Genomic DNA, 21,007 nt, shown 5'->3' with positions numbered 1-21,007 from the left:
GTTGGCAACAAGTCAACGATGTAGGTGCGTAGCATAAAAGATCCCTTTGCTGTAATCTATGGGATAAAAAACAGAACTTCAAAGTAGTAGATTAGATAGAGGTACGGCGCCTCCGAAAAGATGAAGGGGCGGTTTTAACAAAAAGTAGGAACCTACCACGGAATAACAAACACAAGTTAGTTATTCCGTGAGTTACCTTATATATCCTACTACTCTGCGTCGCTTTCATTAAAAAATTGTGAATCGGATTCAATACATTTCATTTATTTACACTCACTACGAATCGATATTAGCCTGAATGACTGTTGATCAGACTTGAGGGCTTCTTAATAAATACTACAATAAAAACGAATAAATCACTTTTGCAATTTTATTTTATTTATTTATACACATCTGTTTCCAATTATTCGCCTATGTATATACATTGTCATATTATTAAAAATTCTACAGTAATAAAATAATAAATTTATGTAGTGAAAACATGTTTTCACAATTTTATCAATCCTATACATAGTATCGCCGATATCTCCGCATGCTGTAAATGTATACTTTCAGAGTACACGATAAACAATTATTTCAGACGGACTGATCACGTTAATTATTGTATAATATTCAATTAAAACAGATATCTCCATTTGAAATAAATGAGCGTTGAATAAAAAATATATATACTTCAGTATATTCGCAATAATCATAAAACATCAATAGTTGGATCATTCCGTCTTTTAATTATATTATTATTATTTACCAAAATATTTACATCAACAAAATAGGCAAATTAGATAACTAGTTCACTTAGTTATTACTTCATGTCATGTGAAAACTTAAATATAAATCACGTAATTATTATAGCAACATACTTTAATATTATTTATTACTTTAACAGATAACATTCAAATATCACATGATGAAATGTTTTAACATTATAACACTTGAAATGGCAAAACTAAAATTAAATACCATTGCTTTATAAATAAAATACTTCTGCCATCATTACAAGTAAGAAAATTATATTCTTATAAGGATTATAAGGAACAATCAATAAAATGTACTATGAAAACAAAATTGAAGATTTCAAAGATACACCTTAATATCCGTTTTGAGGAAGACGATATTATAAACTCTATACCGTCATATATAAAATCACAGCTACTGTTGGTGTCCTTGAGCGCTAATTTGTAAATCATGTTAAAGTATGGGACAATCTTAAGTACACCTAATGTTGAAAGGCACTAAGACCCTAATCTACAATAGAATTTCTGTACATGTTATTGGATTTGAAAATTCATAATAAAATTTTATGTACTATAGCGTTCAGGCAACAGTTTGACGCACGACTAGCCGATGTTTATATACATTTAATTAATTTAATACCTAAATAGTACAGCCAGTTAATAACAATTTTTAAGACTTTAATGGAATAATATGCAAGATGAGCACTAACTACATTAAATGCAATTTACTCAAAGAAATACTTATATACATGACTACATCATTGTCTAATCTTACAAGAAGTGTTTAGGAAGAGATATATCAATAGTGTAAACTGCACCTCATTGTAATAACATATTCTTGCACTGATAAGGAAAAAGGTAGAAAAATCAGTTATTTAATGGAAGATATAATGGTTGTTTCCTGAAAAACCATTTCATTTTCAAATATCAATAAGAATATTTGTTTGGATACCCCAATATTTTGAAAAAGAAATGATTAATCACTTGTCTAAATTGATCAATGATAACATGGAAGTATGCAGCTGCATGTAGCTTCTATTATTACATATAAATAAAAACAAATCAATTATTGTTATATTTCATATACTATCATAACACTAATTTCAGTCTTCTAAAGTTTTGCAGAATATTCACTGTTTTTGATGTCAAACTTCATATTTAGACTTAAAGACTACACATTTGTATGTCATATATATCCTACACTTAGGTACAATTTTCCTTAAATTTATTGAATGGTGCATAAATTTGTTGGATTGCTTGCATATATCTTTTTTAGGATGTGCTATAAAGACGAAATATATTTCATTTGTATAATAAGCCTCTATTAGTATAAATAGGACATTTTACCATAAATATATTCTGCAAAACAGTAGTTAACTTTCATATTAAAACAATTCATTCTATGGACAATTCTCGTACTTATTTTCCTGAGATTCCGGGTAAAATAAAGTAAATTCTAAATAATTCAATAAGAGCAAATTTTTCCTATGTCACATGATCTTACTCAACAAATATTAATGACCTAACTGAAAATATTGTATCCAGTGTGTGTTGTGCTTGTACTGTATCTTGACTATAAGACCTTACTATGTACCAAAGTTTGTTAATGAATAAATTATTTATTTAATTTGTTCCAAATGTCATCAAAAATCATGTAACAGTAGAAAAATCGGCCCTAAGTAAAATGAAATTAACATCCTTCGAAATGCAGAAAAAACACTTACATTAATACAACTCAAGAAACTTATAGTTTCAAACTCTACGAGTAAGTTAATGTAAATTATTGAAAACCCTAATTATGTGCTGTAATGTCGACGATTTTTTATTTTTGATACCAAATTACAAATTTTCAAAGCAGGACCCAATTTTAAGCCCATATATTTCATCATCATGTCAGAGTTCAACAACAACAATGCCTTTCCATCTATTTCCTGTAACAAAAGAAAAACAGAATTAATATATAATATGTGTTCTTTAAATTTAAAGTTATTAGTCTGACAAAATGTTTATTGGATAGATCTGATGTATGTGGATTAAGAAACCAACAATTTTACAGGGATCTTAGCTAGAGTCTTGGTTCTCTACTTGCCCCCTTAGTGATGATGATAGAAGTAATCAAACGAGGATACTTACATGTTTCCTAAAAAGATCGGCGTGAGCCGCCAGTGCCTGATCAGCAGCTGCAATGAATCCAATCACATCTTCGACAGACCAATCTGCAGGCGGCGCACCGGGCGCTGGCGGTGGCGGTGCTCCCGTCGTCGACGATGCCGGCTCTGGCCGCTCCGGAGACACACGCGCCATCTTGCTACTCGAATATTCGCCCAATCCATTCACACTGCTGCCTGCTGTCTCTTCCTATTTACACAAATAAATACTGATTTTGTTCTAAAGTGAATTATTAACTTAGTTTAATATTAACAATTAATTCTTTTCTCATATTATATTATCAACTGAAACTCATATGCATGCAAGTAACAACATGAGTAATACTTACACTATTAGCCCTCTTGATCCCAGAAGTAACATTGTTAGATGATACATTATTTGAAGTAGACTCTCCACACAGGGTACAAGGTCTGCCAGCAGCCTCCCCTGTGTCTATCTCTATCATACCCACACAACAGCCAACACTACTGCACACTCCATTTAACCAATTCTTAAGTTCATCTAAGGTCAACTCTGACGGCACTTTGACAGTATAATTTTTACTCCCCGATGATACCTGCAATAATTTGAGAGGATTTATTAAATACGTATAAACTTTACTACAACACTGAAAATTGAAATTCAGGGATGTTCATGTATACCACATATATATTTTTTATATTATATGATCTAGTTAAAACAATATAGGAATAATATAATTTCTAATTTATATTTTTTTTTACTAATAAACAAATTACAAAATTATCAAACTAGAGAAAAAATTTTAAATAATACTTTGGATATTATACATTTTTGGACCTTATTATTTTTCCTAACACTTTTCTTTTTCCTTAACCTTCCTTTTCTAAATTGGTTGAAATAATTAATTACCTGTACATTATTTATATTGGAATAACTACTAGATGCTGTGAGTATAGCTCTGGTCAACCTCTGAGGATCTGGGTGGACGCTTAGCAACTCCTTCACTAGTGCTTCAGCAACCCCTGATGGTCCAGCTGCACTGACAGAGCTTGGTAGAGCACTACTACCTCCTGAGCAACTGCTACGAATGCGTAGACATACTGTGGGTATCGGTGTAGATACTGCTGAGCTATTTGAATTACCCGCTCCAGTTGACCCTCCCTCGGGTAGAGCTGGGTTTGGCATTCCACTTGGTTTTAATTTAAACCTGCAATGGCAAATCAATTCATTATAGAGATCTCATTAAATTTGTATTTTCAGATATAAAAAAGTATATAGGAATGGAAAACTATTGATTATTCACTTACCTTGATGGTGTAGCTGCACTTTTTTGACCAGGAGGCTGAAGAGGATGGCCTGCTCTTGCACACCATCCTACAGGGAATATATCCCTTGAATCATACCTACACCAATAATCAAATGCTCCCCTCCAACCATCAAATGTAACATGTATCTGATCATTTTTTACTGCTCCAACAGTAGCACAACAAATTAATTGTGGATTTTTCTTATCAACTGCTTCCAGTTTTTGGCCAACAACAAAGAGATTTGACTTAGGAGTCGGAGGCTCAGGTTGAAAAACTTTGGATGGTGCCATTTCTGCTCCATTGAGCGTTTTAAGCAAAAACATGGGCCAACTACTTGCATTCATACGGAATCCAAGAGGTGGTTGCAGCATACCATCATTTTTTTCACAGTGCCCAATAGTATGGATGTCACCCGCATCAACAAGACGCCAAAAATCATTTTTATTGTCACTGCCATCAAGCCTCAGCCTTAAACGTGGACCTAGTACGCCCACAACCGTCGCGATACATGTCGATGTTAGGTTACGTGGGTCCAAAGCCTCTAGTTTCATACCCACTTTAAAGTCATTTACAGGGGGCATAGCTGCCTGTTTGAAGCATTCTTGAGGTGCTGCTGTACTATTTGTGTCTTTCATATACTCACTCCAATCAAAAGCTTGGTATATGTCGTAAAATGAACCTGCTGAATTGTTATTTGCATGACTTTCAGTACCATTTGCTCCATTGCCAGATTGCGGGGAAGTTGTTCGTTTCTCATTTTTCTTTTGATATTTATTCAAACAATACGTGGAACAAAAATTCTTACTACTGGAAGGCGCATTACCTCTAATAACATTGTCACAATGAAGACAGGCTCCTTTGCTGTATGCCTGTCTGAACTCAGACAAACACGTTTCAGAACAAAATTCTTTTTTTCCATTTTCAGTCGGCAATACATATTTGAGAGGAGTTTTACTTTCGGCACACCAAGTGCACGTACGTTTAGGTGGTCTTCCAGGTCCACGTATTTTGCCGGGAGCAGGCCCAGACGAGCCGACAGTGTTGTTTGACATCGTTCCGTATGCAGATGTTAACACATTATTGGTTAACGACTTTTAATGTATAACACTTTCCACTTACATTATATTCAATATAGTCACAAAAGCGCAATATAGGTAAATAATAAGATAAGTATTTTTGCGCAAATATAAACAACGTCAGTACGTATTTATGACGCGCATCCAACGGCCATATTTGTTCTATTTTATTCTTTTTCTATTTTTAAAACTGGCAGTACAGACAATTATTACAGTATAAAAATATTTGTACTATTCTATTATGAGGAGAATTGGGTAACTTTAGCATAAAATACGATATTGTATTCTCTGAACCATTTATTTCCTTTGTCGGAAAACTATAAAAATCTAAATCCTGAATTTAAACGATAATCTTCCTCATAACACGTTAGGCTACGTTCACATGGAGTCATGTCTTACTTGGTCGGATTTGATTTTTTGCAGGATCCAGGTCAGTGACAGTCGTATTTCTATGAAAGAGTTCACACGAACGTTGGGTTTTAAGGATCCTGATCCGTCAGAGTAAGACGCGATTACGTGTGAATATAGCCTTATTCTGATCACTGGACGAAGACAATGTGACCCGCAAATACATAAGTAGCTTTAGTTCAACATTCAATAACCCTACGATAGCTGACCTTGACATTTTGACATATTTGACACATTGCTAGAGTTGAGGTTGTAAAACAACCTGTAAAATATTTTTTGGATATATCCATGATATCTTGTATAATAAAGAGAACGATGTCTCAAAATACAATTAGTAAGATATTGAATAATGCGGAAACAGCGGAAAAAAGGTTAGCCGAATTAAAAGGCAAGGTTAGTACTACGTTATCACGTTACCGCAATTTAAATATTTTTTTTTTAATAAAGTACTGCAGACGATGGTACTGAATTAGTACTTATAATCGGGGCTAATTATAATCACTTCCATAAATTTAATTAAGTTCCACGAATACCTGTGTAGATAATGTATGCAAAAAATGTACATAAACCTAGTGAATGCGATGTTTGTATGTTTGTAACTCTTTTTTATAAAAACTGCTGGAAGATAACATTCTGGAAAACCGAAGAAGCCTCTTAATATATATCTTGTTATATAATACAAGAAATATTCATAACTAGAAAGTAAGTAAATTTGTTGTTTATTTCAGTTACAAGAACTTAAAACTATAAAAATCGAAGAAAAGATTAAAGAACTGACTGAAGAGAACAAGGTTCTTGAATCTAAAATCGAATCTGCCAAGGCAGAATTAATTAGGTTGGAAACAGCAAATGGTAAAAAGCAGTATCCCATACCAGGCAAAGGCAGTCCTGTTACTGCAGTCCAAGACTCTGAGAAAAAGAATGCTGTCACTCCAGCATCCCAGGACTCAGCCAAGAAGGTTAAAGAGTCTAAGAAAAAAGAAAAGCCAGCTGAACCTGCAGTTGATGCAACCATAGATGTTAGAAAATTGGATTTGAGAATTGGGAAAATAGTTGATGTGAATAAGCACCCTGATGCTGACTCTCTATATGTAGAAAAAGTAGACTGTGGTGAAGATGAAGCTCGCACTGTAGTCTCTGGTCTTGTAAAATATGTACCAATTGAAGAGTTGAGAGATAGAATGGTTATGGTCCTCTGCAATCTGAAACCTGTTAAGGTATGTAAATCAGCAAAGTTTAACACATTTTCAGATATATGCATATGCATACAATATAATTTGACTAGAGGTTGTGCAATGTGCAGTGAAGTAATTTATCTTAATTATATCAGGTAATAATCTATATTTACAGATGAGGGGAGTAACCTCAGAGGCTATGGTTATGTGTGCTTCAACTCCTGAAAAAGTTGAAGTACTAATTCCACCAAATGGAGCAGTTGCTGGTGATTTGGTACACTGTGAAGGCTACCCAAGGGAGCCAGAACCTGTACTAAACCCCAAGAAGAAGATCTTTGAAACTTGTGCTCCTGACCTTCTCACAAATAATGACAAGGTAGCATGTTATAAAGGAAGTCCATTAGTGGTACAGGGCAAAGGGCCTGTGGTAGCAGCCACTTTAAAAGGAGTCAGTGTAAAATAGAGTTGCTATGGCCATTGCTTGCCTTTTAAACAGATTACTATAAGAATAAAACTAAAATTTAAATCTGAGATGCTTGAATTAAGTGTAAACAGATGTCTAATAAATAGTATGCCATAAAAAATGTCTATTCACTGAGGTACACACAAAATAAAACTACACTGTAAGCAATATCAACAATATTATATTACATCTCTAATATGTGATTCCTATACAACAATTTCCGATCATTATTTACTATGTAGAAATTTAATTTCCAATTCAGATAGAAAAATAGATGTGACATAACATTAACATTAAGACCACAAAGATTCATTTTTACGTCTACACTAATGGGGCAAATGGAAAGTAAGATAATTCTCTCATTTTTCTATTCAATTCCTTAATTTGTGGTCTTAAGTTTAGTTTGTGTTAATCTGTATCAGTTAAAATTTTAACATGTGTTTCTGTAGGCTACAAGTGTCTTTGAAAAAACTACCTACTTTAACATCAACATATTATGAGCCATTAGGAAAATATGTCTTTATAATTAATTAACAAATGTGCAGGCAAGCTCGGTTCAGTGAATGATCATAATGATATAGGCCAGTCACCACAAGAATGTGCTTCACAATTCTTCAAAAAGCATATAAGTTCAGAAAATCAAATATTCGATATTAGAATAACATTATGTATACTTATGCACATCTGGACTTATAAAGACCGTTAGGCGCCTTCGACGGACTGACAATCAAGATAAAGCCGCAAGAAGCCTAGCAGTTGCAGCTAGAAACCTCATAAACAGTGCGCTACTTTAAATTTTTTCTTGAGGGGTAGGTATCTAGCCGTTTACCATATGCCAGGCATTAGCGATTATTAATTTTACAAGCAAAAAACACACATATAAAACAGTCAGGAGCTTGTTTTATAAAATGCACAAATTTTATGCCTCTACATTCCGTGGTTGTATTCAAAACTTTTGAATGATTGCCTGTGTTCTTTTATATTTATTGAAAGCTATATGCTTATTCAAACTGAAATACCTACTGTGCTGCACATCCAATTTCAAATTAATATCTACTTGTTCATTTAATCCTGGCAAGTAGGGACTGACCTATATACATATTTTTATTATATCTGGTACGTAATATATACTTACATTAATATAGTATAATATTAAGTACTCACTATATACATTGTTCACTTGAGTAATTTGTTTCAGAATTATACCATTGTTGATGAACATATTATTCCAGAAAGGGTCTTTTTCAAATTGTTTTGTATGCACAATTGGTATATAGTGTAGCCTTTCTGTTTGCACTACATATAGCTATCGATGTTGTAATTTGGTAATTGTTATACAAACAGTGCATTAATATATTTCATCTATTCTGTCTAATCTATCTAATATTAAATTGTAAGTCGCATTATAAATTTCGAATCAGGCGACATTGGACAAAAATAATGTTTTAATAATATTTGGGCATTATTGTGGAGATAACAAGTTCAGTCAGTTGTAGTCGTGAAATTATAGAGCCACCGATAATAAGCTAGGCGTCTATCTATTGCTGTTTAAAATTTGTTACTTTTTCTTTCGCTTAAGATATTGACAATGTATATTATTGGATGGAGTAATACATTATTTGTTAATTTCTTCTGCAATATTTTGAGATCTCTTTTCCGAATTAATAAAAATAGCGGACGGAAAAGGAAATTTAAAAATATGTTTAGTCATACAAAAAAAATACTAAAACATTGTAAGTCACAATTACAACGGTTTATAAAACAATATATTTTCCTTCCTACAAGTATTATTATGATAGTCGATTACTACTCTCTAAGAAGAAAAATTGGACAAGTGCTTCATATTACTTAATTGTGATAAGGGTGAAATTTTGTGATTGCGTATCCGTGAAAGTGAGTACGCCATTACTAAGTGTAGTCTAGGCTACGAAAATTTATTTTAAACTAATTTAGATTTTGACTTTTAAAAAATCTTGCTCTGCCGTTTTAATACATAAATGGTAATATGTATCTTAATTTCCTTATACATCATCTTAATACAACATGGTCTTTATAGGAAGATTTTGTTGTTTGTACTTTTAGTATAAAGTTGCTTTGGAATCTCTCAATTATTCAATTCAGTATTGTTCATACATAATTATAAGTATATATAAGAACTCTAGATGTCGATTTTATATGGACTAAAATGTACTCAGAATGCAAAGGAATAGAGTGACAACGACAAGTAAATTAGCCATATAGGACAAAACACGTAGCTAAATAAAATTATAATGGATACAGACAATTAATAATTAATAGTTTTTTACAAAATTAAACTACTACATAACATCTGATCTTGTTGTGTAAATATTTATCTAATTGATCGAGAGGTGTCTTTCCAACAACATAGGTAATATATTATATTTTTACATGTTGTTTGTGCAGATATGTCCGATGCTCATGTTTTACGATACTCATCTTAAAACCTTACTTACATACATTATTTGTATGTACATATATTTAATATCAATTCCTTTTCACTTGATAAAACCAGTTATCAATAGAACATAAAATACATGTGTAGTACCGCCTTATGGGTAGCAAATACAAGCAATTATAATATTTATCATCACCATAGGCATCATTAAGATTATAATGAGGCAAGCTTTCTACAAAAGCACATAAGATTTTGATAAATAGTATAACTAAGAGCATTGCTATGTACTTAATAATTATGCTAAATGCACCATGTCTTATTTGCAATGAAATCTGTGGGAGAAGCTTTTAGAATTGCCCCCGTTCACGTAACGGGCGTGGATTTCATTGTAAACGAGCCCTTATACATAATATTATAGTGATAAAATTACACTTCACGTTTTACAATATAGTTACGAATAAAATGACCTAGTCTTTGGTAGAAAACCAATCACCATAACAGCAATATATTTTATATAGTAACGTAAGTATTAAATAAAGATTAAAAATATAAATACGCATAAAAATACACGTAGCGAGCTTAAACTAAAGTAATACAGATATAAACATACAGTATTAAGTAGACAATAATATTATGCGGAATTGTAATATTACGATCTGTATTATATTTATTATTATATATTATACAACAGTTTGGCATGATGAAGATAGTCTTTCGGTATTTACAGTATAATACTGTACATAGTCGAAAATAATTCAGGAAGTATCATTATGGAATCACGAAAACTACACTTATTACATCTTCATAGAACATTACCGTACAACCAAACACCATAAATAAGTATAAGTTGGCTTCTATAATTATATTTTTTCGCATTATGATCGTATACGGTTATAATATATGCATAAATGCATTAAAATAAATATAATTAATGTTAATTTACGTGTGATTAGTAGTATGTAAAAAGTTAGACGTAAAGCATAGGGAATGGCACAGATAAGTTACAGCGACACTACAACAAAAAAATCTAAGCTAACTCTTTACAAACCTACATACATAGTCCTACCATCGTCCCACGCGAATAATAAAATAAACACTTATTATGTTTGCTTAACCTATTTGGTAATACTAAACGACAGTAAAATACAATATTAATAAGTAGTATAAGTAACGTGAATAATTGAAAATGTTTTATGTTTAATGAATAAGAGTTAGGCCGTTAGGCATTGATATGAAGATGATTACTTATATTTCACCACATTTGGTAAATACTTTATTCTGCAATAGAATCATCATAAAATAATGGCGTTTGTCATAGTCAAGTGGTGAAATATAGATATGGTTAAATGAATAAATTGACGAAATAAACGTTAATCCAAAGTTAACACATCAAATAGTATAAACATCTCATAATAAAGTTGCAAAAATATAGACAGATGTAATATTTATGTAAATAGATCGATACAATGAAATAATCTGTCTTTTATATTATTGACGAATGTTACTTAATGTTTACATCTTACACTTACGTCTAATGATACTGTCTTACAAAAATATAAACAATATTTTATTATAATAATAACATCAAAAACAAAGAAAATTTGAGACAACTAATGAGCATCTACAAGAATATTATGACATACTTATAAAGAGACAATACTGTATAAAAATAAATACCATCAATAAAAATATAAGATTTTTAAGTTGTACAATGAAAAATTATATTGCACATTTACAAGCCTTTATGATTTAAGAATTACAGAGAACACACATTAAATAATAATGGCACAGAAAAGTATTATTACCAGAAGTAAAATAGGTGGGCAAGAGTATATTTCTTTCTGACATTATATTATCTGCTTACAACGGTAAATATTTCGGAGGAAGACGACTTTCATATGTCACAACGTTAAAGCTCCTTTTCGCACCGCTACCATTCAGATGTAACACGAATTAACAACAACAGCTTACTGTAATCATTTTCTGGTCAATATTTTAAATACAAAAATATTGTGCGAAATAGGGCCGTCATATACTATTTTTTTACTTACACGCAACACCGCCCACTTAAAGAACTATGTACCATGAATACAAGTGGAATGTCACAAAAATAGTAATTTGTTCACAATAGAAAATATTTAAAATAAAATACTTTTTCGATCACATTCTTTCCGATGCATTATTTCAGTTTTCATCTATTAGTGTAATGTATCGAACTTTTCATAACTAAAATCTTTTTGGACAGATAACTAATACTTTGGTTAGAATTTCGATTCAACGACGATTCATGTGTAAAATCGTTTATTAGTAGGTCATCGCATTTCCGCGTCTATCATGATCAGTATAGACTTCGTTAAGCGCCTCGTTCAGATTACCGATGTATTATATCGTGATATATACACTGGTTTACAATGATTTTTGATACCGTGTCCTCGAGAGAGATGTCGCAAGATCTTCCGAATCCATTTAGAGCTGTGTCGGTGGGAAGCGGCGCTGAGGTTTACTGCGACGTTGTGCGAGGGTCGACTGCGACACCGGACCCAACACTTGCGGAGTCAACGGGGACGATGTCAAAGCCTAGAAATAGATAATTTGATTTGATACGCAAAACAATTATATCAAAGATTCTTCCATGTAGGTACAATTTTTTATATTTCGCAAATATTTATTTATTCTTAGTGTTAATTTCAATCGATTCGATCGAGAAGTTTGAGTAGTGTTTTGTCCTCCCGGTTGACGACTACAGCGACCGGTTTCATATACGGCATAATACGGCAGCCCGATGAGACTAACAATCGACATGACTCTTGAGAGGTCAGATGCACGGACAACTCTGCATGTCTTCTCGAAGTCTGCAATCGCTTCCTAACTCATCAAGCATTTCGTTAGTTTTTTTTTTGCCTAACCTGGGACCTCTGCACAGTACTCGTAAACACTACCGAGCGCGCCATAAAGACATTCCAAGCGTCTTACGTACCTGGAAGGTGAGGTCGACAGCCCGGCGCAAGTCAGCAGCGGGCGGCGTGTCATCATGCGGCGGGGCAGGCTGCGCGGGCGGCGCGGAGGGCTCGCACAGCCACGCCTCGCGCACGAGGTCGGCGGCGCGCGGCCGCAGCGCCGGCTCCAGCTGCAGCATGCGCCGCACGCAGCCGCGCGCGCCCGCCGACACGCCGCGCCACACGCCGCTCGACAGCTCCACCTGCACCACCAAACCAGTTTTAACTCTACATGTTTGCAGTGCCACGGACCCGTAAGTCGTCCAAGACCACGTGGACAGAAGTTTTGCGGCGAAATATGAAGGCATGTAAGGGTGAGGGAGCCGACGTCAAGGATAGGGCGAAGAGTGTAAGGGAGGCTGACCACACTACCATATGGGACGAGTAGCCAGGAAGAGAGAAAAAAAACCTTTCGATTGAGAACAGAAATCAACATTCTTATATATAGTAATGCCCACTTTGTTAAAGCAAAATCTATCACAAGTAGATTCCAAAATTACTGTAACAACTCTATTTTAAAATATTAAAGTAAACCCACCTTTCCAGACTCAATCCGTGCCAAAATGGCTTCTGGAGTATCGTCTCCGGTCGATGCAAACGGAGTTCTACCAGATAGCATTATGTAGGCGAGCACACCTGAAAACATATGAACAAATATTTATTATTAAAACAAAAAATCTTTTGCTAGATACAAATAACCAGTAGTAAAAAGTAATTGTAAAAATTTTGTATTATTGGTGTATACCTAAGCTCCAAATATCACAAGCGGCGTCGTAGCCCGCTCGCTTAAGAACCTCGGGAGCCACAAAGTTGGCGGTGTAACAAGGAGTCATCAGTAGGCCGTTCTCAGCGCGCAACTGTTTCGCCAAACCAAAGTCTACAAGACGAATATCCTCAGGTCTTTTCTCAGCCGTCGCGAATAAAATATTTGACGGCTTTATGTCTCTGGAAAATTAAAAAATTATTATACACTTTTTAGGTATTGCTTCATTTTTTCCCGTATAAAATGACATGGGATTGAGTATGAAATAGAGATATTGTATTCAACACAAATATAGGTACAGTTGACGTTATTTTATAGTTCAAACATGTTATATGTATGAATTAGTCATATGTATTTGAAATCAAAGAACAACAAACCAATACCTTTTATAATTATTTATGTACATCATAATAAGATATTACCTGTGTACGACGGTATGTCTGTGTAAATAATGTACCGCGTGGAGGACATTCCTCAGCATGGGAGCAGCTTCGTGTTCAGGCAAGTAGCGACGTTGAGTGATGTGCTCGAGCAACTCTCCGCCACGGCATAACTCGGTTACAGCGAGTATACGACCTCCTTCCTCGTAAACCCCACGGAGTGTTATTATGTGAGGATGTTGGCTGTATCTAAATTAAAATATAATAGTTTTTAAAAGCAATCTAATCTAAAATTATATATAATTGTAGTTGCTTAGAATATTTTTTATATGAGGTGATATAGAGTACTCGAGATGATAGTTTGCTAACAGGAACGGTACCAGCCCTTAGTGGCCTCTGAAGCTCTTAGTGGGGGACGGTAGCGCTAAATATGTATATAGACAATAATTAGTATAACTGTTATGCAAGAATCTATTATTCCTTGTAAAGGGGCGGTTGTTGATATAAATTGGGTGTGTAAAGGTCAAGATAATCAAACTTTAGTAGTCCAATTCCGTACTGACAATAACTTATTGGAACCGGTTGTTGTTGGTATAATATTATTCAACTATCGTCTTATGACTCACTTTAAACGGAACTGCATCACGGCTAGCTAAAGTTTTTACAGTAACATTGTTGCATTATGTACAAAGTGCAATCATGGATAGAACCGACAAAGACGTGCTTTATCACTAAACAAAGAACTAAATATAACTTTGCTACATAATTATGGTCCGTATATTTTAGCTACAGAAATAAAATTGAACTACCTATGTGACCGAAAAGAGGTAAAATTGTTATAGGTTGGAACGTAAAATTTCCTAAATATTTTAGTTTGTGGTTTTCCTCATTTACAAAACACTGGCATAAAGAAATAACATCTATAGTAGAAGTTACCTGAGTAGTATTTCTATTTCTTCACGAGGATCGTACTGCAATTTGTCCATAATTTTAACAGCAAACTGCACTCTTGAGGTTTTGTGTTCACAGAGGCGTACTACCGAAAAAGAACCAGTTCCCAGTTCACCCATTAATCTGTAAAAACATTATAAAAGATTACTTTCCTGTTTTAGAACTTACGGATAGATTATCCGACAGACAAATTCACAGCAAACTGAGTTCGAAGTCTGCGAAAATACACGATTAATAAGCACCATAATTTGTGACTACCTAACACCAAAGTGACAGCCTCAAACTTAAGAGGAAATATTTTTTTATTTACCTGTATTCATCGAAGAAATTATTTCTATTAACGAAACCAGCCCAGAATTCTTCAGTCGATGTTTTATTGTTCTGCACCACATGATTTTGAGTTTGATTAGTAACCGTTTTGTTATTGTCATCGTCGAGTAAACACGGCGCTACAAAGCTAAAACCGCTGAAACGAAAACAAAAAGTCAGTCCATATTCACTTTAGTTTCTCGATAACTCCTATATTGAAGTCATATAAGCGCCTTTATATATGGAAATAAGTTCAAGAGTGCATAGCCGTGAGCAAAAAAGATTCTTATCGATAGAGGAAATTCTTGCGAGTTGCCTTATAGTTATTAGGTACTAGCTGACTGGCGCAACTTCGCTTGTGTCACATAAGAGAGAATGGATCAAAACCTTCCCCGTTTTTGTAACATATTTTACTGGTACTCTACTCATATTGATCGTAGCATCCATACTAATATTATAAATGCGAAAGTAACTCTGTCTGTCTGTCTGTCTGTCTGTCTGCTACTCAATCACGCCTAAACTACTGAACCAATTTGCATGAAATTTGGTATGGAGATATTTTGATACCCGAGAAAGGACATAGGCTACTTTTTACCCCGGGAAAATGACGCATTTCCCGGGAAAATTCAGGTGGCGAACGAAGTCTATTCGCGACTATATATCAATATTATAATGACATTAAATTAACAAAATTCCGTTGTCATGGCAACTGTTTTAATGGCGGATATGCCTTAGCGCGACTTCGTTATATTATTAAGAGATATAAATAATTTTGAGAATATTTTTCGCGAAAATATATCATCACGCTACGACCAATAGGAGCAGAGTAACAGTAAAAAGTGTTACAAAAACGTGGAAAATTCTGACCCATTCTCTCTTATATGACGCAAGCGAAGTTGCGCGGGTCAGCTAGTGATGATATAATATAGCCTATAGCCTTCCTCGATAAATGGGCTATCTAACACTGAAGGATTTTTTCAAATCGGACCAGTAGTTCCTGAGATTAGCGCGTTCAATCAAACAAACAAACTCTTCATCTTTATAATATCAGTATATAGCCTTCCTCGATAAATGGGCTATCTAACACTAAAGGATTTTTTCAAATCGGACCAGTAGTTCCTGAGATTAACGCGTTCAATCAAAAAACCAAACAAACTCTTCATCTTTATAATATCAGTATATTAGTATTAGTATAGTATAGATGTTAAAAAATCCGAAGAGGAATAACTGCTATTCATAGCACATCTAAATTGTAAAATAACATGATTTCACTTTTATTAAACACACATCCTCGACATACCACACAGCTAATCCTTACGTTTAAAAGTTTATTTGTTTACGTGAAGGTTAAATACATAACAACGTTATGTTTATCTTATCAAGCAATCTAGATTGTTGGTCTTACGTGTTATAAGTAGTGGCACTTGTGTAATTACGCGGCCGTCACAATGATTACCACTTGGGTGTGTAGCGAGATAAGTTTATATGCACATTACGTGCATCATATCCTGTATTTAACTGGCAATAACCTGTTGGACGACTAGTTAAATTAACTAGCATTACATGTAATAATTGAAGAAGTTATATACCTACGACCTAACAACGAAATCAACCAACAAATTAACTTTTAAAGTTATAGCATCTGGATTTTAAAGACTAAGTCTCCGTACATAGTAATGGCCAGCCGAATAACACGTGCCGAAAATATTTACTGGCCGCTTTAACCCCTTAAGTCGCGTCTAATCTTAATCGCCTTGACTGCATCGGATTTTTTGCAAGCCGCATGTCTTGTCGTTACCTAATATGTACAGGCATAGAACAACTTGCTATGTACGTACGGGGTGTACGTACATAGCAAGGTGTCAAAACGTTACATTGCGGTAAGAACGTTATTTGTTTTAAAGACCACTCCTGCACTAAGAATTGCTCCTGTATCGCGGGGACTTTTACAAACATACAAACAACGGATACAAAGTACAACCAGACCCGAAGCAACTATTTGGGGATCACACAAATAATTGTTCCGTGTGGGAATCGAACCCACGACCTCCGGACGACGCAACGGTAGCAGCGTGGTGACCTAAACTACTGCGCCACGGAGTGTAACATTTTATTTGGAATTTTCTGACATAATGTCGTTAAACTTTAAACGAAAAATACTCATGACCTATATAAAATAAGAAGCTTACCGAAACAGCTCATGTGCATTAGCTGAAGCAGGCACCCCCGGTGAGTCGCGAGGCGTGCGACATGTAAACTCCGAGTCGAAGTAGAACGCGTCGTCAGCTCTCGAAACAGCCGGCCGGAATGGAGGAACCACCTACACATATAAATAAAATTATAGGACAATTTCACGGCATGTAAACAAGGCAAAAACTATGTATATCCTGTAAAATTTCACAATGTTTCAATAATTCCACATTATAACTGGGCTTTAGGATGTCAAATAAAAATAATATATCGAACAATTAATGCATTATTATATAGTAGTATTTAATACTGAATTACAAAATTACACTTCTTTCTCACCTCTTTTCTATATAGCGCATCCCATTCTATGCTCGCAAAGAACTCATGTTTCTTTATATCCTCGATGCCGTTCGGTCCAGCCCCCAATCTATAAGCGCAAACAACAAATTGTCTATTAATTGATCATATGAAACAGTTGACGCACATTGCAATCTCCAGCCAAGGTTACAATGAAATTAAAATGGCAAGCAAAACATAGCCAATAATTAAGTCGTTTAGATCACGTCACAAAAGTAGATGTAAAACAATTGTATAAAAAAAAACATTATACAAAACCAATATGTCAAGAGGTTCTTGAAAATGTATATTTGATGTCTTACCGATTCTGCGGATTCCTTTTAAATAATGCTCTAAGTAATGACTGAGCCTCTTCACTAAGATTTGATGGCATACCAAGTTTTGCTTTTAATATTTGTGTCATGGTTTCGTGTCTTGTTGAACCATGGAAGGGCAGGTTTCCAGTAAGCATTTCAAACTGAAAAGAAATCACAGCCAATCAGAATAAGCCACAATAGGCTACCAAGATTATGGTACAAAACATAATGTTCTCATACCATAAGCACTCCAAAAGACCACCAATCAGCTGCAAATGTATGTCCTTTCCTGTTAACAACTTCTGGTGCCATATATTCAACAGTACCACAGAAACTGTAAGCTTTATCACTACTAGGAGGTAGCTTAGACAAACCAAAATCAGTCAATGCAATATGGCCATCGGCATCTAATAAAATATTCTCTGGTTTGAGGTCCCTGTATATTATTCCAAGCTTGTGTACATGTTCTAATGCTAATGCTAGTTCAGCTAGGTAAAATTTTACATCTTCTTCAGTAAACATCACCTAAAAGTGAATAACATGTAAGTAATAAGACAAATTAAAATAATAAATCATCAAAATTCAAATACAATAAATATTTTCTAACTTTCCATTGCATTCTGTTAGATGCAAAAACAAAAACAATGAAAATTAAAGGACAAACTGTCATATATCATGATTAATAGCTTGGCTAATAATAATTTAACCTTTAGATACCACCTTACATAATAACATACCTATTATTTATGACATAAATAATATAATAATATTACTGGAAAATGTGTGTAAACTCAATAGATAGTTAATTATAAAATGTAACCATGAATTTTACACATAAATAATATTAATACAGTAAATATGATGCAACAAAGTAAAAATCCTATAGGTACAATAAATATATTCATATAGTATGCATATACTGGTTAGCTAAGCTGTTGTCATTCAATTATTCTTGCCCTTCTGAACTGAGTTTGCATCAAGAATGCACATTTCTATGGCTTCTTGATAGTAACAGTACTACTACTATAGTAGTTGTTCTATAACAACAATTAATAGAAGGAAACCAAATACAAATCATTGAAATATAGACTTTATAGTATGTATAAATAACTAAATTTTTTTATTTAGATCTTACCTCTTTACTAAGTCTGGAAAACAAATCACCACCACGAAGAAAGTCCAATATTAAGTATAATTTACCGGCAGTTTGAAATGCATAATGTAATTTAACAATAAATGGATGGCCCATTTCAACTAGAATATTTCTCTCCATTTTTGTACGTTCTCTGTCTCTTACTTTTAATGTTGCTTTTTTAAGTACCTAAAAGAATGGCAAAGGAACATAAAACACATGGAATATTGACAAGATGGTTAGAAGTACAAACAAATTAGAATATAACACAGTTTTGCAAATATAGTATAGCAAATTCAACTATGATATAACATGTGCTAACGATGGGATAGTGATAATTACCTTCATGGCATAAAGAGTGCCAGCATCAGCACCAACAACTTTTCTCACTAAAAATACTTTTCCAAAGGAACCTTCACCAAGTACTTTGAGCAATTCAAACTGAGATGGATCTGCTTTGTCATGCCCTTCTTTAACAACATCTTGTATTTCCACTTCCCTTTCATCGCTGATATCACTGGCAGTGTCGAGGCTCTCAGCTGTAGATGCTTGGCGAGACTCTGCTGAGTTCTCAACCACTATTGGAAGACTTTTTGCTGATTGGACAGTTGTTCCCTATTGACAAAATACTTGTTACTTAATCATCACATTCACACTTGAAGTCCACCTGACTGAATACAATGTATGTTTATTTATTATTGATTGTTAATGTCCAGTGTAAATAATTATCTAACTTATTTATTATGTGTTAAATTCAAGAATTAACAACACTCTTACATCCTAGAAGATGTATAAACAGCTGAGTGAACTACTAACTATGCTAACTAGTTTATCAAATAATAAACAAGTTCACTATAAATTAAAGTATAATAATATTAGATTTCCACAAAACACTAGAAAGTAATAAAACTTGCAAAAGCTTCCAGAGAGAAATTCACAGACCATTATTCAGCAAATAATCAGAACACATCAACACTCATAATAGAATTGAACTGAAGCAAAGAAGAGGACAGTCTGTACTGTTCAAGGAATAAGCAATTTGTAATTTAATATTGTGGCAATTTTCCTTAGCTGGAACTGATTGTGTTATTTTCCTCGATTTTAAATCCGTTAGTAGTAAAGTAGTAACTTAACAATTAACTCGCGTCAATGAAATTAAGCCAAAGGTTGATCAGGGAAATAATTTAGTCATCAATAATAGACATAACAAGTGGGCGTTTATGGTTTTATTTTACAGTAAAAGATAAAGTGTTTGGTAACAAAGTCGATAGGCGGATTCATGAAGCACAACAGAACATAAATAAACAGGCCAATTAATATCGTAAAACCCAATTAGCTACGTAAACTACATTTTTTAAAATATACCGAGTTGTCTCCAACATTCTGCATTCGCCAAGGATCTGATGTGTTAGCCAAAGGCATCGTTTATGTTTTGCGCACTTGAACATTCACTGTAAAATACTTTGTCAATAAAATGAATCCAATTAAAACTAAATAACTAAATCACTCTACATTTCATTTCTCATTCATAAGCCACGATTATCGTGAACACAGTCACTGACAGCGTTCAGCAGACATGATAGGGAATTTAGATCAAGCTGGAATAAAATCACAGCGTGAAGGTTCCGTAGAATGATTTTTTGACTGTTTTTTTAAGATTTGTCGTAGGGTTTATGGGTGCATGGAAGGAGCCTCCCCGCGGCGCGCCCTGGAAACAGATAGACCGGTAACGCAGGTTCTATGCTGGCCAATCTTCCCAAAAACAATGACTCACCAGGGTTTACAAAATAACTGTTAACGTAGCCCTGAATGGTAACGAACCTATATACCTAATGAATAGTAAAGTAAAAGACATTTGCGTTGCGATGCGTTAAACTCTATTATACGTAATTGTAAAAAATCTGATATAGCGAAATAAAATAAA

The 21,007-nt window shown here is 34.0% G+C and overlaps 3 protein-coding genes across 4 annotated transcripts; 1 reads left to right on the top strand and 2 right to left on the bottom strand.

The window, feature by feature from the left end:
- Positions 1–356: 356 nt before the first annotated feature.
- Scm (Polycomb protein Scm) lies at positions 357–5,410 on the bottom strand. The gene is made up of 5 exons (XM_076119153.1): positions 4,172–5,410; positions 3,774–4,071; positions 3,232–3,459; positions 2,868–3,092; positions 357–2,665 (listed from the first exon to the last, which is right to left on the bottom strand). Exons 1-5 carry the CDS (start codon positions 5,221–5,223, stop codon positions 2,531–2,533), a joined length of 1,938 nt encoding a protein of 645 aa, XP_075975268.1. The 5' UTR covers positions 5,224–5,410; the 3' UTR covers positions 357–2,530.
- Positions 5,411–5,847: 437 nt separating this feature from the next.
- AIMP1 (aaRS-interacting multifunctional protein 1) lies at positions 5,848–7,439 on the top strand. Its single transcript, XM_076118893.1, has 3 exons — positions 5,848–6,048; positions 6,384–6,872; positions 7,006–7,439. Exons 1-3 carry the CDS (start codon positions 5,944–5,946, stop codon positions 7,291–7,293), a joined length of 882 nt encoding a protein of 293 aa, XP_075975008.1. The 5' UTR covers positions 5,848–5,943; the 3' UTR covers positions 7,294–7,439.
- A 15-nt stretch (positions 7,440–7,454) lies between these two features.
- On the bottom strand, positions 7,455–20,641 carry S6kII (Ribosomal protein S6 kinase II). Of its 2 annotated transcripts, none has more exons than XM_076118890.1 (14): positions 20,449–20,641; positions 19,426–19,698; positions 19,087–19,272; positions 18,192–18,476; positions 17,958–18,112; positions 17,638–17,725; positions 17,298–17,428; positions 15,110–15,265; positions 14,785–14,922; positions 13,891–14,097; positions 13,451–13,650; positions 13,244–13,341; positions 12,687–12,908; positions 7,455–12,286 (listed from the first exon to the last, which is right to left on the bottom strand). In XM_076118890.1, the coding sequence occupies exons 1-14, from the start codon at positions 20,503–20,505 to the stop codon at positions 12,176–12,178; spliced, it is 2,307 nt and encodes a 768-aa protein (XP_075975005.1). In that variant the 5' UTR covers positions 20,506–20,641; the 3' UTR covers positions 7,455–12,175. The 2 variants fall into 2 exon arrangements, with proteins under 2 accessions (XP_075975005.1, XP_075975007.1); XM_076118892.1 differs by lacking the exon at positions 20,449–20,641 and adding an exon at positions 20,026–20,089.
- Positions 20,642–21,007: the final 366 nt, after the last annotated feature.

Source organism: Anticarsia gemmatalis, chromosome 10 (genome assembly GCF_050436995.1).
Source record: "Anticarsia gemmatalis isolate Benzon Research Colony breed Stoneville strain chromosome 10, ilAntGemm2 primary, whole genome shotgun sequence".
Lineage (NCBI taxonomy): Eukaryota > Metazoa > Arthropoda > Insecta > Lepidoptera > Erebidae > Anticarsia > Anticarsia gemmatalis.
The sequence above is the reverse complement of the archived record's forward strand: the minus strand, read 5'-3'. Positions and strand labels throughout refer to the sequence as shown.

What these genes read in the sequence shown, in the direction of transcription:
- AIMP1 (XM_076118893.1), top strand. Translation starts at nt 5,944, where the DNA reads ATGATATCTTGTATAATAAAGAGAACGATGTCTCAAAATACAATTAGT. An exon ending in TAGCCGAATTAAAAGGCAAG is followed by an intron (nt 6,049 to 6,383) that starts GTTAGTACTACG and finishes TGTTTATTTCAG; the next exon opens with TTACAAGAACTTAAAACTAT. An exon ending in GCAATCTGAAACCTGTTAAG is followed by an intron (nt 6,873 to 7,005) that starts GTATGTAAATCA and finishes CTATATTTACAG; the next exon opens with ATGAGGGGAGTAACCTCAGA.
- S6kII (XM_076118890.1), bottom strand. Translation starts at nt 20,505, where the DNA reads ATGCCTTTGGCTAACACATCAGATCCTTGGCGAATGCAGAATGTTGGA. An exon ending in GGTCTTTTGGAGTGCTTATG is followed by an intron (nt 18,113 to 18,191) that starts GTATGAGAACAT and finishes ATTTCTTTTCAG; the next exon opens with TTTGAAATGCTTACTGGAAA. An exon ending in AATGCACATGAGCTGTTTCG is followed by an intron (nt 15,266 to 17,297) that starts GTAAGCTTCTTA and finishes TTTTCGTTTCAG; the next exon opens with CGGTTTTAGCTTTGTAGCGC.
- Scm (XM_076119153.1), bottom strand. Translation starts at nt 5,223, where the DNA reads ATGTCAAACAACACTGTCGGCTCGTCTGGGCCTGCTCCCGGCAAAATA. An exon ending in CCAATATAAATAATGTACAG is followed by an intron (nt 3,460 to 3,773) that starts GTAATTAATTAT and finishes AAATTATTGCAG; the next exon opens with GTATCATCGGGGAGTAAAAA. An exon ending in CCGATCTTTTTAGGAAACAT is followed by an intron (nt 2,666 to 2,867) that starts GTAAGTATCCTC and finishes CTTTTGTTACAG; the next exon opens with GAAATAGATGGAAAGGCATT.